This window comes from Phocoena phocoena, chromosome 17 (genome assembly GCF_963924675.1).
Source record: "Phocoena phocoena chromosome 17, mPhoPho1.1, whole genome shotgun sequence".
In the NCBI taxonomy this organism is placed as follows: domain Eukaryota; kingdom Metazoa; phylum Chordata; class Mammalia; order Artiodactyla; family Phocoenidae; genus Phocoena; species Phocoena phocoena.
The window spans coordinates 31411581-31431544 of record NC_089235.1 but is presented as its reverse complement, the minus strand read 5'-3'; the positions used below and the strand labels follow the sequence as shown (position 1 = coordinate 31431544).

General features: G+C 35.0%; 1 protein-coding gene across 1 annotated transcript in view; it reads left to right on the top strand.

The window, feature by feature from the left end:
- Positions 1 to 19964, top strand: part of MMP16 (matrix metallopeptidase 16) — a 343904-nt gene that overhangs the window by 279276 nt on the left and 44664 nt on the right. Inside the window, exon 7 of the mRNA XM_065895033.1 lies at positions 9965 to 10103. Within this exon, the coding sequence (XP_065751105.1) occupies positions 9965 to 10103 (139 nt within the window). The remainder of the gene's footprint in view (positions 1 to 9964; positions 10104 to 19964) is intronic.

The following is a 19964-nucleotide window of genomic DNA, read 5'->3' as shown; positions in this document are numbered from 1 at the left end:
TCTTTTTTTTTTATTCAACAGTAAGCAAATATTGCTTACTCATATTAGTTTCACTTGATAGATTGTGAACCAATAGCACAAGTGCTTTACGTTTGCTAATGATTGTGATAATCTGACTTCCCTCAGAACAAATTTAGAAGTTCATTACTATTTTATTGTACATCAGGTTTTTTGTTGAGGACTTTCTTTGAGTTTAAGGAAAGGCAATTACCTTTTGAACTCCCTAGTTAAGTAAATAAACCACAGCAAAACAGTAGCAACAGAAGGCATGTTTTCAAGATTATATTAGCATAAAGTAATCAGGTAAGGGTAATGAGGATTAGTCTCTCCTGTTATGGTAACAACTGCACCTGAACTCTGAACTAAGTCCCTTAACAATCTTTCACAGTTTTCTTTGCTTTGTAATTTATTGAGAATTCTCCACTCAATCTACCCTTATCTCTTAGGAGCAAACCTCTAATTCAACATAGACCTTTAACACCTAATTTGTTGACAAGTAACTTTGTATCCCTTTGAAAGAAAAAAAAAAGTTTCCCTCCAGCTTATTCCCTTCTGGGCATCTAGCCTGCTTTCCTCCCTTCCCCCTTAGGCTTCTGCCCTTGCTCAGATATTTTGTATAGTCTATTGATGACTATTTCTGTCCAGGATATATTTATTATCACTGATTGTCTCTGCTTTCCACATTCTTTCAGCTCAATGAGTTTCCTCCATTTAGTATGGTTAGGACTGGGAGAAAAGAATATAACAGGTTGAAGAGGAAGCCATAAAAATAATACTCCATAGCTCTAGCTCAACCCTTGATTCTTCTGATGTCACATTATGAAACATCTCTTTCTCATGAAATATCTCTCTTTCCCCTTCTTTACATCATGACCTTGTCATGGCACCGTGGCCAATGCTATACTACAGGATGCAATGGGAAAAACAGAAGGGTCACCTATAGGGAAGGAAGAGCTCTTGGGAAATAGAGGCATAGTTTTAAGTGAATGTCCCTGGAGATGGTGAAGTCTGAATTGAGTCTTAAAAAAAAAAAAAAAAGGAAGGAAGGAAGGGAGGGAGGGAGGAAGTTAGAAAGCAAGTGATAATTATGCTCATTTAGAACATGTAGAAACAGGCTGGCAAATGGATGATTTCCATATAGTGATCTAAGTACTTTGGTAGATCTGGAGTGCTGTATGGTCTGTAAAGAGGGACTGGGGAAGTCTTTCTGTGGGGGAACTTAAGTTAAATATTTACAAACCAGATCCCCTACATCCAGGCCAAGAAAAAGATTTGCTCATGTGTCTCTCTTTCACTATCTCTTTTTCTCTGTCTTTGAACACTTATTTAACACACAGTGCTGGGTATTATTCCAGAACTGAGAAGTGCAATGTTTGAATAAGATAGATGAGGTGCATAATATGATGAGAGACAGGTGAGCAAATAAACAAGATAATTTCAGAGAACGATAGATATTATGAAGAAAATAAAACTTGATGAGCTGATAGAAAATAATTGAGGAGACAATTTTAGATTTTGTGGTTAAAAAACTAAATTGAATACACTGCCCTCTCAATTACCTTGAGTAAAAAATAACCTATACTTTATTCAGCAGGAACATGGTTTTTATTTTAAATGAGACATCTTTCTTCAGGTCAAAAATAAAGAGATGGTAATTCTTGATAGGTGTGCTAATGACACAGCTGTTTCCCAGCTCGTTATATTCACTAAATGGTAGTTCCCATTTTATAGAGGTGGCAATAATAGCATTTCACATAGCCTTTGAAATTAGTTGTTTGCCTCTTTTCTCCTCTAGAATGAATGTACATTCTTAAAGAGTTCATATTTTTGGAATCCAGAACTGCTAGTTCAGTGGGAGGAATGAAATCTTTTCTTTTTTTTCAACTCAATTACATGATAGGTGAATTGAAATTTAGATCACCCTACCAATATTCATGATCCTCATAGGAGTGGGGGGAAAGCAAAATGTCATAGTACTGTGTGGTACAATCATATCTACCATTTGAGGCTCCTTTCCCTAAAGGCAGTGTATTGATTAAGCATTTTTTAGTAAACTGTTCTTTTCTCCATCACAATCATTGCAAAGTGGTTTCTGAACAAGAGTAGATGCAAAAAGAAACAGGAAAAAAAAAAAAAAAACGATATAAGGACCTAAAAAGAAAACAGTGTAGACACACATCCATCTTTCATTCGCTCCTCAGATCTTTCTATTACAGGGCTTAACTACACTTCGTATAGAAATACTTCATAACCATTCATTATTTGCATATATAAATGGAATAAAAACAAATATTTATGTTATTACATTATGTATGGATAATTTTCAGTTGTAAAAATTAGTATTCTTTTTGTTAAGATTTTATAAATACTAATTAACAAGTGATCCATATCTGACATATCACTAAACCTTTTAGTGTGTAGATTTTTCAATATAAGTTGATTGAAAAAAAAATTTTTTTTTACATTTGGAGACTGTAAAAAGTATCACATAAATTTAGCACATATAGTAAACAAATTATTCTGAAAATACCAATTCTCCTTTCATTTGAAACAAAAATATACATGTTATTTCTTAAAATAATTTACATTTCTAAATCCAGATGGTAACTATAATAGACTCTTTCTTGAAAATAGTTAAAGATATTAAGGGAGATTCCAGCATTGTGACTTTTGAAATTGACTTAGAAGAATCACTTGTTAATATGTTGCTTCCTTCCTCCATTATAGTGAGTCTGTGTTTTAAGCATTTTTCAAAAACTACAGACAATATCCAGACCTATTTGACCTATTGAGATGTACTGCTGTATCATTTCTCCTGGAATGACATCTGGTTAATCTTTGATTGATGAGCCCTGAAAATTGTGCTTGCAAAATCATTGCAGACATTCATGACTGTCTTGATGAGAAAGTATCTTTTAATGGTTACTTTCAACAGGTTTTCTCCTAAGGTTTATATATCAAAAGCCACTTTGTGTCAGCTCTTGTGATAAGATAATGAAAGCTTCCCAGAATGGTATTACCTTTACTAGATACATCTTTTAAGCATCCTTTCATAGTTTTTTTTTCTCCAAGTTATAATTTTACTTTTTCTTTTCCAATGTTGAAAAAGAAATATAGCTAATTATATGTAAATGGTCTTTCTCTCTTTAAATATCCCAGTACCTTTCACAATTCACAATTTATTTATTTATTTATTTGGCTGTGCTGGGTCTTTTTTGGCAGCATGCGGGATCTTCATTGTCGTGTGTGGGATCTTCAAAAGTACAGAAAAGTTGGAAGAATGAGCATGTGCACATCTAATATATAGATTTAAGAACAGTTAGTGTTGGCCTCTATTTTCTTTACATATGTATGTGTGCATGTACAAAACACATGCCTAAGTGTTTGGTGAAACATTTGAAAGAAAGTTGTGGATATTATGAAACTTCACTTCCAAATACAGGATCTGGTGACTATCCATGCATTGCATGTGGTTGTTATGTCTATTTAGATCTTTTAACTGATTATTCTCTACAGCTTTTTTATCCCTGCCTTTTTTTTTCTTCTTCTTTCTTGCTGAGACTAGGCCAGTTCTCTTATATACCATCTCACATTCTGAAATGTGTTTGACTGTTTAAGTGTCATTTAACTTATTCCTTTTTCCTATAAACTGGAAGAAGTTAAGCCTAAAGGCTCAATGAAATTCTACTTTAAACATGTTTGGCTTCTACATGGTTGTACTTCATAGATGACCCTGTGACCTTCAAATGTCTAAGTATTCTATGTTTTATCATGTTAGGTGGTGTATAATATCAAGTTACTATGACTGATGCAAAGCTTGATCACTTGGTTAAGGTGGCAACATTTATATCTCTACATCATAAAGGTTTACTTTCAATATTAAAATTAGCATAAACACACACATGTACACTCAAGTGCATGTAAAATTTTGAGCAGGTCAGTGGAGTGTATCAATCTTAAGTGTCTAGTCTTGATATTGTATTTTTGTTATGAAAGAGGTATCACTGGAGGAAATGGGAGAGAGTGTAAGGAATCTCTGTTTTTTTCTTAAAACTATAATGTGACTCTATAGTTACTTCAATATAAAAAGATTTTTTAAAACTTGTAGGTAATTTATGTGTTGGATTTAATAATATATATTACTAAAAATGAATAGATTTAGCCTAATAGTTGTTATTCATTAATATGAATTGTATTCCAGTAGGCTCAGTAATTATGCACATGATTGAGAGATATAGCATCTAGCATATGGTATGATTAAACAATGTCTGAACACTAAATTTTATAAGAAATTCTGATCATTTGCTTTTACTCTGTGCATTTGAAGAATGTGTAAGACAATGAGTCAGTCTAAATGGGGAAAGTGTTAGCACCAAGGCATATTTTTTCTTTTAACTGCAAACATGGCCATCGGTAATCTTGTCTTCAAATTTCCCTTTTATTCCTCTTGACCTTTCAAAAAAGCAGTGGCCTGGGACAGATGCTCTCTTAGGAGGCATCTCTAAGGATGTTTCTCTTAGGCTTAGAAGTCTTTGCTGGCTCCATTTCCTGCCCAGATTTACGTAGCTACCCATGACTGCTGGCTCCTTAACTCCAGTTACCTGTGAGATCACTTGATGATTCTGGCTTCCAAGGGTGGTTCCAGGGTGGAACTGGGGGTCTCAGAGGTGTCGTTCTGCCTTAGAAGCAGTAGAAGCAAATACAGGCCTACCACAGAGTAGAAGGCCAACATTTCTTCCTCTAATTTTAAGCATTCATTCAGATTGCTTTCCCCCTTATTATGCATATAGCTGCCATGATTTGGGCTTTCTTCCACTATTATTACATGTCTGATTTTGTTTTCTTAAGAAGCAGATTAATTTTGAACACCAGATTCCCCAGACACTCTCCAAGCCATATATTAAGTCCTCAAAAAAAAAAGAAAATATATGATTTCTTATAAATAAATCTGTATTATAGTCATAAATATTTTTCTAATTTTTTTCACTGGTGAGTTCCCTTGATTTGATTAGAATGTCATTTTAATAAATAGTTTTGCACCCATATTAAGCAGTTACCTTGATTTAAGCAATCTTGGGTATATTTGTTATTCAACACATGTGATTTGATTAAAAAAAAATAAAGAGGTATGTCCATTAAATATGTTTAGTGCTCCTACACTTTGCAAGACACAGTACTCAAAGCTGGTAATTCAGTATCCCTGACAACCCACTGTTCTGGCACACGTAACACAGTGGAACAGTGGGAAGACTTCAAGACACAAAAACAATTATATAGTAACTGACTGTGTAAGTACTATAAAATTACAGACTATTGTGAAATAGTATAGTAGAGTCACCTAATTTCAATCAAGGAACAGCTAAGGCCTTTTTGTGGAAAGGATAGTTTAGCTGAGAACTAATAGATGATTCACAATCAGTGAAAAGTATGAGGAAGGGAAAGAACATTCAAAGTGCAGCAAACTGCATAGGAGAAGTCTTGAGGAAGAAAAAAGCTTGACTCTATTGAGAAACCAGAAGGAAGTCCATGTGACTGGAACACCATGAACACAGAAGAACCCCGTAAGAGGCTGCACAGGGGCTAGGGGCAGGGCTGAGTTTGAATTCTGCTTCAGATGCAGTAGGAGGCAAACCAGTGGCTTTCAGTTGGCATTGCAGTCATCTGAGTGAAATACAATGGCAGCCTGAGTAGGATGGTGACAGTGATGATGTTGAGAAATCAACAGATTTGAGATGCTATCTTAGAAGTGGGAAGGACTAGAGGAAGCCTGAGGTGGCACAGCAGGAGGGGGCTGTGAGAACAGTGAATGCCTTCTGAAAACGTTCATGTTGAGACATGTGAGACATTCATAGATTTACAACAAGTTGGTTAAATAAACAAATATTATATTTTAGAAGAGAAGTAAAAGTAAGTCAGTTCTACTAATTGTTTTTTATAAAAAGGCCTGAAGACAGCATCCTCTACTGCAAGTACATCAGTAACATCATCATCTTCATATGCAGACAGCAGGAGGACACTTTTTCTGTACAGTTGTCAGCAAACAACGTGCAGATCAGATTATAAAACAGAATTTTAAAGGGAACAGAAGAAAAGCAAACTGTATTTCTCTTGTATGTTACTTTTTGTGATGTATACCATGGATTTGTTATCTTTGTGAACAAAATGGTCTGTCTGGGTCCCATACTACATGGAAAGAAAAATCTATGTATAAGCTCCAAAGTGTTCATATCTGAAGTGAAATATTGGTGTTTAAGTAGGAATTCCTATATGGTAATTTTTAAGCACGATGCTTTTTTCACAAGTTGACTTTGCAAATGTGCTAGCTGTGATTATTTTTAGTGTATCCTATCCCTTCCCACCCTTTTCTATAAGAGCTATAGCCAAAAAGAGGTCAGAGGCAAGATATAAACAATATTTTTAGGGGGCTGTAGAGATGATTCTTCATTCTTTCCTTTACATCATAAGCCAAAACAAAACATATATTGTTTGGAAAGGTGAAAACATTTTTTTTCATCCACCCATGGTTAAAAGTCCTTTATATATCATACCCTTGCAGAAAATGAAATATGTACTAATCATCTTTCTATTCATAGCACTTTTGTGTTCTTGTGACTCCCATATAGCTTTTAGCTTCTAAAAAAAAAATCACTTACTTTAACTTTGCCCTTTCCTCCCTAACTTTTGTTTTCTTTCAAGAAATACTTACTGAGCTTCTACTATGTGCAAGGCATTTTCCTGGAAATAGGAAGCTATAAGGAAACAAAAGACAGACCCGTTTGCCATCATTGAGCTGCTGTGCTAGTGGAGAGAGAATGAACATAAAATAAGTAAAACATGTATTGTGTAAAACAATGGAAATGTAATCAATAATGAAAAAGCAGAGGAGGGGAGAGAGTAAAAGCAAGTATGAGTGGGTGGAGTGAAGGGCTTCAATTTTAGATAAGGTGGTCAGAGAAAGTTTCATTTGGAAGGATAATTTGCACTGAGACCTCAATATTATTTTAAATATCCTCTCTCTGCAAATTAGTCACAGGCACTTTTTCTGAAGTGGCCATCTATAGTGACTGTAGTATGTGTTTACGTCATCTGTGACAGAACACTTACTAAATTATTTGTACCATTGAATGCTGCTAAACAGAGGAGTTTTGAATAAATTGAATAGAATCACAACCTGAGCATCTACACTTTATATGACTCTCTGCCAAGGCTACTATCAATGAGAAATAATCATGAATTCATCTATGCTTCCGCGTTACCTTGAGAAGATTTGCAAATTAACTCTGCTTATCTTGAGGAAGTAATTTCATTTCTTACATCATTAGTGGCATTTTGGGATTGTACTTCTATCTTCTGACTGCAGCCTATTTGTCCCAAAGAGCCACTGGCCCTGTCTCAGTATGGGGGAGATTCTGGCAATGTGAAGTGTTTCTCTGAGAAAAATTGGAATATATTTCCAGGATTTTTCATCCAATTTCTTCCTATTCTTCATCTTAAAGAGCTTTTCATTTAATTGTTCCATAAATAATCATGGTCATTTATTTCTTTGTCAGAATCCAGTAGGTTTTTAACCATTTTTATTTATTTTAGGATATATATTACAATAATTTAGAAATATTTTATGTGGAGATTGGAATGACTTTAACACCCAGTTAAAAACCCCTGTTGCAGCTAGACCAAGATGCTGTTTTTGTTTTAAATTATCTGAATATCATCTGCTGACATTAAAGTTTGGATCTTAATGCCCATACATATTTTCTTAGATCAATCTTTTCATGAAATAACTTTGTAATTTAAAATCAGCTTAATGTATCTCCTGCACGTGGATCAAAACATTTATTAATTCAGGATACCTGGTACTATGGAAATTATCAGCATAAGGTTAATAACATAAGGAGATGTTGTGGGAAGGAGATGCATGTCTAGAGCCAAAATATGACTAAAATTTGAAGAAGAAATAAGGAACAAGACAAAATTGTAAACAGAACTATAAACAGGAAAACCAGGGTACCTAGTTTCAATATAATTTTAACAATAATCACCAAGAGTTTTAATGCTACCATGCGCCAGATCCTCAGAAAGTCCTTTACATTTAATATAGTAATCATACTATGAGTCAGTTACTGGTAATAACTCAGTAACTAGCACCTCAACAAAGGTGACACAGTTATCAAGGAACAGAACAAGAATAGAATGTGAGCTCAGTCATTAATTAAGCTACTTCCTCATTTTGTTGTTGTTGTTGTTTTTTTTTTTTATTCAGTAGTCAGGACTTCCTCTGACCACAGCCGGGAAATGTTCTCTCTGATTTTTTTTTAATTAATTAATTAATTTACTTATTTATTTTGGGCTGTGTTGGGTTTTCATTTCTGTGCGAGGGCTTTCTCTAGTTGTGGCAAGTGGGGGCCACTCTTCATCGTAGTGCGCGGGCCTTTCATTATCGCGGCCTCTCTTGTTGCGGAGCACAGGCTCCAGATGCGCAGGCTCAGTAGTTGTGGCTCACGGACTTGGTTGCTCTGTGGCATGTGGCATCCTCCCAGACCAGGGCTCGAACTCGTGTCCCCTGCATTGCCAAGCAGATTCTCAACCACTGCGCCACCAGGGAAGCCCCCTACTTCCTCCTTTATCTATAAATAGCAAAATAAGTAGAGAAGACAGCCCATTATAACTAGAGCAAAGTGCAATTATTCAAAGATTATTGACAATTTTAATATTTGGGATTGATTTAGATAGGAAGAAATCTCCTTTTTATCATATCACCTGAAATCCAAGAATCCTCAGTAGATTGTGTGTGTGTGCATGAATGAATATATGAATAACTGACAAATTCTGGGAAATCTACTCAGTCTAAACTATTCTTAGCCAAAAGCTTGGGAAAGCTCTATAATAAATCACTTGCTAATACCTAAGCTAGGGGAAGAGAGCAGAGAACAATTGAAATGGAAGTATTTTTGTGATATGCACTTATCTAAATAGTACAAATATATAACTTGCAAGTAAAACTCTGCTTGTAAATACTGAAATAAAATGTAATAGTAAATTTTAATTTACTGGAAAATAATTTTTTTAAATATACCTAGTTTTTCTAATATTAAAGCACTTTGGATAGTTTCTAAATTATTCCAAAATTTTCAATAGAAAACAATTTAATGTCATCAGATATACATTTTGGGGAAAGAGTTTTTGCCCTTAGTGAGAATTTATGGTGAAAACTATTGTGTGTAGTCTAATTATTAAGTCAACAGTATTTATAAATACCTGCTATGTAGCAAGTCATATATATTATTCACTAGAGATAAGAGTAAACACATTTAATATAAAACGGCCTGTGCTATGACTGAGTGAAGTACAGGTTATTATGAGAGCGAATAAGAGAGGCAATTGACCCAGATTGGAATCCACTCTGATGATCTTCCTTCAAGATTACTTTGTTCATTTAAGGTGACAATATAATTTATCATCAAAACCAGGACACACTTGAAGGTGAAAGAGGACTCTAGTTATAATTACATGGGAAAGTAGTTGTAACATGGGCATACCAGGAGGCATGGCCTCCCTATTTCATCCCAACACTTCAGGTGGAGATCTTGCATATGTCTATAAATGCAAAGGTGCATGTGTTCGTATGATGCTCTTATATTTTGGAAAGCTCACTTAATCCACAAATCTGGCAGGGACTTGTCTGTGCTACCTCTGTTTTTCAATCTAGAAAGCCCTGGAGATAATGTAAACTGCCAAGATTAAGTATTTTTACATTATCTTTTTAACCACAATGTATGGATTAGACATTGGGTAGTTTACTACAGAACGTTTGTGATCATTCTGGGCAAGGTAGCTGTTTCTTTGACTGTTTTGATACAGGCCAGTGATAACAGCACTAGCTTAGCTGTGAAAGCATTAAACCATCACACAGGGAAATTCCCCAAGGCCTCACCTTTGTTGAAAGATACTTGTGTTTGGTTTGTAGGACCAGTGGTTTTGGCGAGTAAGAAACAACAGGGTGATGGATGGATACCCCATGCAAATTACTTACTTCTGGCGGGGCTTGCCTCCTAGTATCGATGCAGTTTATGAAAACAGTGATGGGAATTTTGTCTTCTTTAAAGGTAAGGAATGTTTCCTATGTCTTGCTCTGCTGTATCTTGGTCATTTTGCCCAGGGCCTTGCTGCAGATATAGAGATGAATAAGTAAAGCCTGTTGAGTGAGGTTAGGTAGTTAATTCATTTTATAAAATAAACCACATATGTTGGCTACAAATATAAATGAAGTAAAATCAAAGATAATTTTTAATTCTCTAAGTTATATTTTCTCATTTGGTATCCTCATTTGTAAGTCAAATTTAGGAGGCATTGTGATCGCTTAGAATTTTTAGATTTGACTTAAAAGCACCAGAAAAATAAATACACAAATAAGTGAATGAATGAATGAATTAAAAGTAATTTTTCTATTAACTAAGGGATTTGGGTTTTCTTTTTTTAAGAGCATTTGGAGTTGCTTGCTGTTTTTATGCAATGAAATCCATTTCACTTCTTATTTTCATATATAATCTCTTAAACTTTACTTGATTTAGTCAGTTTATGTTAAATAGTTTTCAATAAACTAAGAAATTGCTCATAAAGACAAGGAAAACTTATGAGTAGAAAAAATTCACCCAATCATTTTACCCAATCAAATTTATTATTTGTTATTTATCTGAGTGACAAAATTCAATTGCACAAATACTGATGTCTAACATGCAAAAGTGAAATTATCTGGTAAAGTGAACTTAAGTCAAGTGACTGGTACTCCATCTTCTAAACTTACTAATATTCAAAACAATAAATCTTAAGTCTATTAGGGAGGACAGGGAACACAGACTGACTGAGTTGTAGGACTGAGAGAATTGTGAAGAGAACATGATCTGAGGAAAACTAGAGTGAAGAATGAATATGATTGAATGGATTGACCAAGAGCCTACAGGTCTGAGAATAAGCTCAAATAAGGATTGAGATTGAGGGAAAAGAAAAGGGATCTTAACCAAAAAGAAAAAGGCAATTATTCTCAGGATCAAACTAGAAGAATTATAGCAGTGATGAGGGTAATGAAAACACAGGGTTTGAGAAACACTTGTGATATTTTAAGTGAAGTCCAAACAACACATGTAAAGTGAAAGTGTATACTCAGAATTTATCTTTACAAATTATAACTTGAGAAAGAGGGGTATAGTACATTAATTATAAGAACATGATGATCCTGCATTCATTCTGCCAATTTTGAGGACTTGCTAGCTGTAAGAACTGAACAGCTACTCAGTTCCCTTTGCCTCGGTTTCTCCACCTGGAAAATGGGATTAGTAGTGCTCGCCATTTTAGGATTAAAGACTAAATTAATGACTACATGTGAAGTGCTTGGTACATGCGAGCTGTCAATAAATGCCAACTATTACTGCTGCTGGTGTGATTACTATTAATATTCCTGCCCTCCTGCTATCTATAATAAGTGTATAAAGGAAGTAACCAAAAAAAAAAGCAATTATTCTCAGGATCAAGCTAGAAGAATTCATAGTAGTGAGGAGAGTAATGAAAACACAGGGTTTGAGAGACTCGTGATATTTAAGTGAAGCCCAAACCATCCATGTACTGTATCATTGTGGAAATGTACATGTACTGTATCATTGTGGAAATGTACATGTACTGTACCATTGTGGACAAAGAAAGGATACATCTAAAGGTTCTGAATCTTATGGGCATGATATTTGGAGAAAAATTACCCTCGCATACACTCTTCTTTGGTCCTGAGCTCGGTAGCAGCAGAAAAAAGTGAAGAATAAACCCTAGGCAGCCTATGGCTTGAGGGCTGTCCCATGGGGCCCTGTCTCATCACAGGATGAATAGTGCTCTCTGACAAAACTGCCTGAGGAGAAACTGCCACAGTCATAAATCAGTGTTCCTACAGTTCTTTATTGCCTCAGGGCCTTCTCACTTTTTTCATGTTGTCTCTCCTCACTCACTGGCTCTGGAATGGCTAGCTCCATTTCATCTTTAAACAGCTGGCATAAAAAGGACCTCCACAGAGTGCCCTCCCTGCCCACTCCATTTAAAGCAGTATCTTCCAACTTGCACAGCTCTTGTAAAAAATTGAAATTATCTACAGCATTCAAATGTAAATTTCACGAGAGATGGAGCTTGTTTATATTTTCTTGCACACCACTATATTTTCAGTTCCCAGAATAGTGTTGGGTACATAATAGGTGCTTAACAAACATTTTAATGAAAACAATATTGTTAAATATTAATTTGACTCAATAAGGTATTTCTTATGTCATCATGCTAACAACAGGAACAACTCTGTCTCTTGTCACATATATATTAAACTTTAAGAAAGTTTAGCTTGTTAGTGGTGTCATCATTTTTTTTTTCTTTTTTTTTTTTTTTTTGTGGTACATGAGCCTCTCATTGTTGTGGCCTCTCCCATTGCGGAGCACAGGCTCTGGATGCGCAGGCTTAGCAGCCGTGGCTCATGGGCCCAACTGCTCCGCGGCATGTGGGATCTTCCCCAACTGGGGAACGAAACTGTGTCCCCTGCATCGGCAGGCGGACTCTCAACCACTGAGCCACCAGGGAAGCCCAGTGGTGTCTTCTTGATATATTGCCTGTACCAGGAAATGTCTAATCTTAGAACTTTGTCACTCCAAGGACCCTGCTGTGATGTTTCCTTCCTCCAATTTACTCTCCACATTACCTTCAAATAAACCTTCTCCAAACCCAGCTATGAACATCAGCTCCCTTATTCCAAACACCATTGATTAGGCAGAGGGAGCCATAAGCTCTGGTTGTTTCCAATAAGACCACTCCCTTCCCTGGTATCTATCTCATTATTGGCAGGAGAGTTAAGAGTCCTAGAACCCTGAGATTTGGGTGACACACCACTCCCTTTCCTACCCTTCTCACAACAGTCACAATCAAAATGAGTGTCTCAGCTTGCCTCCATCTCTTTATGGCCTTTATCACCTCAAAGTCTAGATAATCAGATTAACTCTCACGCCAAGACCATCATCGCCATCTTGCTCTATGGACCTTGAGACCACCTCATCTCTAGCAGTCCAATTTCCGTCCCTGTTTAATTTTCTACATATCATCCAGCAAACTATGTTTCACTTATTTATTACTCATCTGTATCCCTCTCAATAGAATATCAGTTCATAAGGTCAAGGTTTTCTCTAGTTTTTTTTTTTCTTTTAAATACTGTTGTACTGACAAAGGAGTAATCTCCAAAATATACAAGCAGTTCATGCAGCTCAATATCAAAAAAATAAACAACCCAATCCAAAAATGGGCAGAAGACCTAAATAGACATTTCTCCAAAGAAGATATACAGATTGCCAACAAACACATGAAAGGGTACTCAACATCATTAATCATTAGAGAAATGCAAATCAAAACTACGATGAGGTATCATCTCACACCGATCAGAATGGCCATCATCAGAAAACCTACAAAAAATAAATGTTGGAGAGGGTGTGGAGTAAAGGGAACCCTCTTGCCCTGTTGGTGGGAATGTAAATTGATACAGCCACTATGGAGAACAGTGTGGAGGTTCCTTAAAAAACTAAAAATAGAACCACCATATGACCCAGCAATGCCACTACTGGGCATATACCCTGAGAAAACCATAATTCATAAACAGTAATGTACCATAATATTCAAAGTAGCACTATTTACAGTAGCCAGGACAGGGAAGCAACCTAAGTGTCCATCAAGAGATGAAGGGGTAAAGAAGATGTGGCACATATATACAATGGAATATTAGTCAGCCATAAAAAGAAATGAAATTGAGTTATTTGTAGTGAGGTGGATATACTTAGAGACTGTCATACAGAGTGAGGTAAGTCAGAAAGAGAAAAACAAATACCATATGCTAACACATATATATGGAATCTAAAAAAAAAAAAATAATGGTTCAGAAGAACCTAGGGGTAGGACTGGAATAAAGATACAGGCATAGAGAATGGACTTGAGGACACAGGGAGGGGGAAGGGTAAGCTGGGACGAAGTTAGAGAATGACATGGACATATATACACTACCAAATGTAAAATAGATAGCTAGTGGGAAGCAGCCACATAGCACAGGGAGATCAGCTCAGTGCTTTGTGTCCAACTAGAGGGGTAGGATAGGGAGGGTGGGAGGGAGGCACAAGAGGGAGAAGATATGGGGATATATGTATATGCATAGCTGATTCACTTTGTTATACAGTAGAAATTAACACACCATTGTAAAGCAATTTTACTACAATAAAGATGCTAAAAAATAAACAAACAAGCAAACAAATAAATAAATAACGAGCAAAGGAGGTATACAATTATAGCATATAGAGAGCTTTAGAATAAACCTTATTCTGAGTACATATTAAGTGCCACTAAACATCTGTCAACTGACGGGCAGGGAAAGCAAGCCTCTTAAACCACAAAATAAACATTTTCTAAGTGAAAAATAAATAAATAAATAAATAAATACTGTTGTATCCCCAAGATCTTAAACCAGGAGTTGACAAACTTTTTCTGTAATGACCAAATAGGAAATATTTTAGCCTTTGAGGCCCATACCATCTCTATTACATATCTTTTTATTTTTTTTAACCTTCTAAAATGTAAAAACTCTTCTTAGATCATGGGCTGTACAAAAACAGTTCATTTGTCCTAGTTTGCTGAACTCTGTTTTAAACAATAACTGGAATGTAGTAAACACTAAACAAATAATTATTGAATGAATGAAGAATAAAATTCAAGTCCCAATCTGTGTTTATATTCACAGCTCTATACACATTGGTCTCAGCCTATACCAGCCATCCTGGATAACTGTTACTAATGTGTTTAAGCATTATTCTTCTCCAAGTTGTTCTTTTCTTTGGCCCTCTTTCCCTTTTTTTTCTTTCTCCTTTATGTTTTTCTCTTCTAATCTGTACTATACAGCAGTACTTGTACTTAAGTAGCTTAGCCTTTTATTCCTTCTGCTTACCTGATGCCCATGTTGGTACACAAAGTTATTTAATCATATATTTCCTAAATGTACTTAGTATTAGCCTTGCTTTCATCTTACATAAGAATTTGAACGTGTGGATTTGAATATAACCATAAACTAATATTATAATTTTAGTTATAAAATATAAATACTGTCTTAGTAATATAAATAAAGCATGTTATATTCAAGTGAACTTTAATAAATATCTTAAGAATAGGAAGCTGCTAGATACAATTAAAACTTCATATTTTGGTATAATGTGTGTAATTTTTGAACTTTGGGCAAAATTGTATGTGTTTGTAAGTCATATGCAGTGGGAGTTGCCAGTACACAATTATAAAAACATATATTGCTTGCCTTCTATAGATGTGCTCAGTTTTATATTCTTAATAGAATTTTATTGAGTTTTGTTATGTAAAAGTGTAGTATAAGGGTGGTCTCTGCTTCCAGCCAAGATGTAATAATAGGGATCAGATTTATCCTTCCACCTAAAATCAACAAAAATTGGACAAAGTATATAAAGTGATGATTTTCACGACATTGAACATCAAGAAATAAAGGCAGTGAATCTTGAGAGTTAAAAACAAAGAGAAATAAGCCCAGAAACCATCCCACTTTCCTGTCTTGAAAGAATTTCCAGGCTGTGGCCCAACATACAGAAATCCAAGCAGAGCTCAGAAGATTCTCTCAGTTGAGGAGATAGAGCTGAGAGTCAAGTGAGAATAAGGTGGCTATAGTTCACAAGACAAAGTAATGCAGAGGAAAGAGCTGCACAGAGTGAAGACCCAGAGATTATCAAAGAAAACTCCTAAGGGATGGGAGAGAGAATTGGTCAGCATATGTGTGTAAGGATGCAACTGAAGTCTGGAGAAAGAATCTTGTGATAGATATAAAAGAAGCAATGCCTGACCCTCACATAGGGCTAACAGTATTTGTTCCTACCAGTCACGTGTTGTCCATGGGCACTGGATAGAGTACTGAGAAGAGTCTTGCCTCAGTAGTGGGGAATAATTATCCCAGAAGGAGCACTATTTCAGTCCTACCTAACAAATCTTAAAACACCTGAAGTAATCAAATTGTTTCTAAGTAACAGTCCTAGAACAAAGCTCAAGAATAATTATAGGGATATAAAAATATTCACTCAACCAGGCAAAATTCACAATGTCTGACTTTTCCCATAAGATCAGGAACAAGACAGGGGTTTCCATGCTTATCAATTCAATTCAACATTTTACTGGAGGTTTTACCTAGTGTAATAAACATAAAGTAAAACTGTCAAAATGTTCACAGACAACATGACTGTCTATGTAGAAAATTGGATGCCATCAACCAATTATCTATAATTGATCAGTGAGTTTAGCAAAATTTCAAGATATAAGACCATAATACAAAATTTAATTGTATTTCTATATGTTTTCAAGACTGTGAAGGGTCTAAGACTTTACCCTATTTGTAAGCTAGCAAGTTAGCCTGCCATACTTACATGAATGTTGGCAGAAGATGTGAGATTCCTGACTCAGAGAAAAAGAAAGACTCAAAAGCAGTAGCCATTTGTATGAGTTCCCTGAGCCCCAGTTCTCAAAGGGTGACATGAACTGGGCCTGTTAACAGCTATACTTGTAATCAGTTACGTGCAGGAGAGGAGCCACAAGCTTAGAGAACCTACATTTTTTTTTTTAACATCTTTATTGGAGTATAACTGCTTTACAATGTTGTGTTAGTTTCTGATGAATAACAAAGTGAATCAGCTATATGTATACATATATCCCCAAATCCCCTCCCTCTTGTGTCTCCCTCCCACCCTCCCTATCCCACCCCTCTAGGTAGTCACAAAGTACTGAGCTGATCTCCCTGTGCTATGTGGCTGCTTCCCACTAGCTATCTATTTTACATTTGGTAGAGTATATATGTCAATGTCACTCTCTCACTTCCTCAATAAGCAGTAAGCTGCTTAACCTTTCCCCAGAGGGTGCCTTTTATTTATTTAATTGAAGAGTAAACAAACCCTCCCTTTATTGTGGAGGGAGATGCTTTCTCTATAACCCAAGATTGTTGATATACAAACATCTTTGGAAATAAAGTCCAAAAGAAAGGCATTATCAGTGCCTCTGCTCATGAGACATACTGAGAAGCAAGTGACGTAGGGATAATTTTCTCTCGTCACATACTAGCAAAGAATAATCAATAATTGAAATAAAAATAAATAAATAAAATGACATCAAAAATATCAAATATTTAGGGGTCAATCCAAATAAAATGTGTATGACCTAGACACTGAAAACTACAAAAATTTGCTAAATGAAAGTGAAGAAGACAAATGGACAAATATGCCTTATTCATGGCTTCAAGAACTTGATATTATTACAATGTCAATTCCTGCTAAATTTATCTATAGATTCAGTACAATCCCAATAAAAATCTCAGCAGGCTTTTTGGTAGTTACTGTTAAGCTGATTCTAAAATTCATATGCAAATTCAAAAGACCTAGTATAGACAAAACCTGTTTGAAAACACTACTTGATTTCAAGTCTTATTTATTTATTTCTTTTTGGCCTTGCCATGCAGCTTGTGGGATCTTAGTTCCCCCACCAGGGATCAAACCTGGACCCCCTGCAGTGGGAGCTTGAATTCCTAACCACTGGACCACCAGGGAATTACCTCAGTTCTTATTTTAAAGCTACATTAATCAAGACAGTGTGTCATTGGTGTAAAGATAGAAAAACTAGATCAGTGAAACAAAATAGAGAGTCCAGAAATAGACTAAAAATATATATGAACAAGTAATTTCTGACAATAATACAGAGAAAATTTAGTGGAGAAAAGATAATTTTTCAACAAATGGTACTGAGAACATAGGATGCTCATATGCAAAAAAATAAATTCTAATCCACACCTTGTACCATATATAAAAATGAATTCTAAGTGGTCCAAACCTAAATGTAAGACATATAACTGTAAAACAACAGAAAAAATTAGGATAAAAATATATGTGACTATGGCTTAAACCAAAATTTCTTATATTTAATGCCAAAATCACAATTCATAAAAGAAAATGGTAAATTGGACATCAAAATTTTTAAAATTTACTCTTCAAAGACACTAAGAGAATAAAAAGACATGCCATTAACTAAGAGAAAATATTTGCAAACACATATATGAAAAAGGATTTGTATCCAGAATATGTAAAGAATTCTCAGAACTCAATAAAAAGAAAGCAAGCAGCTCAAAAATAAGCAAAGGGTTTGAACTGAAACTTCAACAAGGATAATGTACGGATGCCATGTAAGCACATGAAAAGATACTAAGCAATATTAGTATTAGGGAAATGTAAATTAAAACCACTATAAGATGCATATTTGTTAGAGTGGCTAAATTTAAAAAGACAGACCATGCCAAAGCAACCATGCCCAGCTGACAATTTCTTTAAAAGTTAAACATACAGACACCATTGCACTCAGACATTTTCCCAAGATAAATGAAAACATTTGTGCAAAGACATCTACACAAATATTCAAAGGAGACATATTTGTGTTAAACAAAAACTGAAAACTATTCATATATCCTCAATAGGTGAATAGATAAACAAACTATGGAATATTCATATAATGGAATACTACTCAGCAATAAAAAAGGATGAACTACTGATTTGTACTATAAATGAATGAAGCTCAAATAATTATGCTTAGTTAAAAACTTCAGACAAAAAAGGAGTACATGCTGTACTGTTATATTAATATAAAATTCTAGAAAGTGCAAACTAATCTATAGTGATACGAAGTACCTCAGTGGTTGCCTAAGGACAAGTGAGATATATTGGGCAGTATGGAATACAGAGAGGCATAAGAAAACATTTCAGGATGATGAACATGTTCGTTATCTTGATTATATAGATCTGCTGGATATGCTGACAGATATATACATATGTTGAAACAAATTACATATTTTAAACATGTGCTGTTTATTGCTTGTCACATTAGTTTATGTTGGAATAGTTTAAGTATTTCATAAATTTAAATATATTGGTGACCATGGGTAGTAAAATTTTATTCCTTCATTGTTCCACAGCATATTAATTATGAGCATCCAAATTAATACTGTTCTGGTTTAGTCACTTACTTAAGCCCAGTGATAATCAAGCAGGGTGTCCCCATATAGCAGAGATGCCTCATTCCCCAGCAACCTCTCTTCTTGGTTAAAGTTCTTGTGCTATTGAGAACAGTAACATGAGAAATTAACTAAATATTAATATAGAATTAATCCATTTACTGCAGATATCATATTTAAAATTATATAATCTCAATTTAATTTAGATGTTACAACTTACAATGATTATATTTTCAAATAAGTGTTCGTATTGGAAATGACTATATAACATATTTTGATGTCCACATTTTGAATAATTCCATATTTTTTATTACTTATCTATGTTCTATTTCTTGCTCTCTATTCTATTTTCCCTAGTCTTATTTTTGTTTATATTTTACCATTTTATCACATTTTTGCATAATGAAACAAGGTATAAGTAAGTAGTTAAATATCTTAAGGAATTTTCTTTTTAACCTCACATCTATAGTTGTTTTTGTTTTTTCCTTAAGAAGCCATTTCTTAATATCTCCCTTCACTGGTCAAGATGCTACTCAGTATAGAAGTGTATAATTGAGTGTAAGGCTGGTTGTATAAACTGCGGGCCTTTCCACTCCATGCTAGCCAGTCTCATTGTTTGGTATACGTGACACAGGATATACCTGTCATTGTTTAGAATAATGATGTCTAAACAGACCCTCTCATTCCTCTACTTGATATTTATCAGTGAACTGAGTCAGTCTCTTCTATTTATGTTCAAAAGTTGGTTTATTTAGTGAGAAAGCCCCAGAAATAGAAAATGTATTGCCCTTCTGGGAAGTAATATGCTTTTCTCCAGCAACTTAATGTACTACACACTTTGTGCTAGTCAGCTGTCTGAATATCA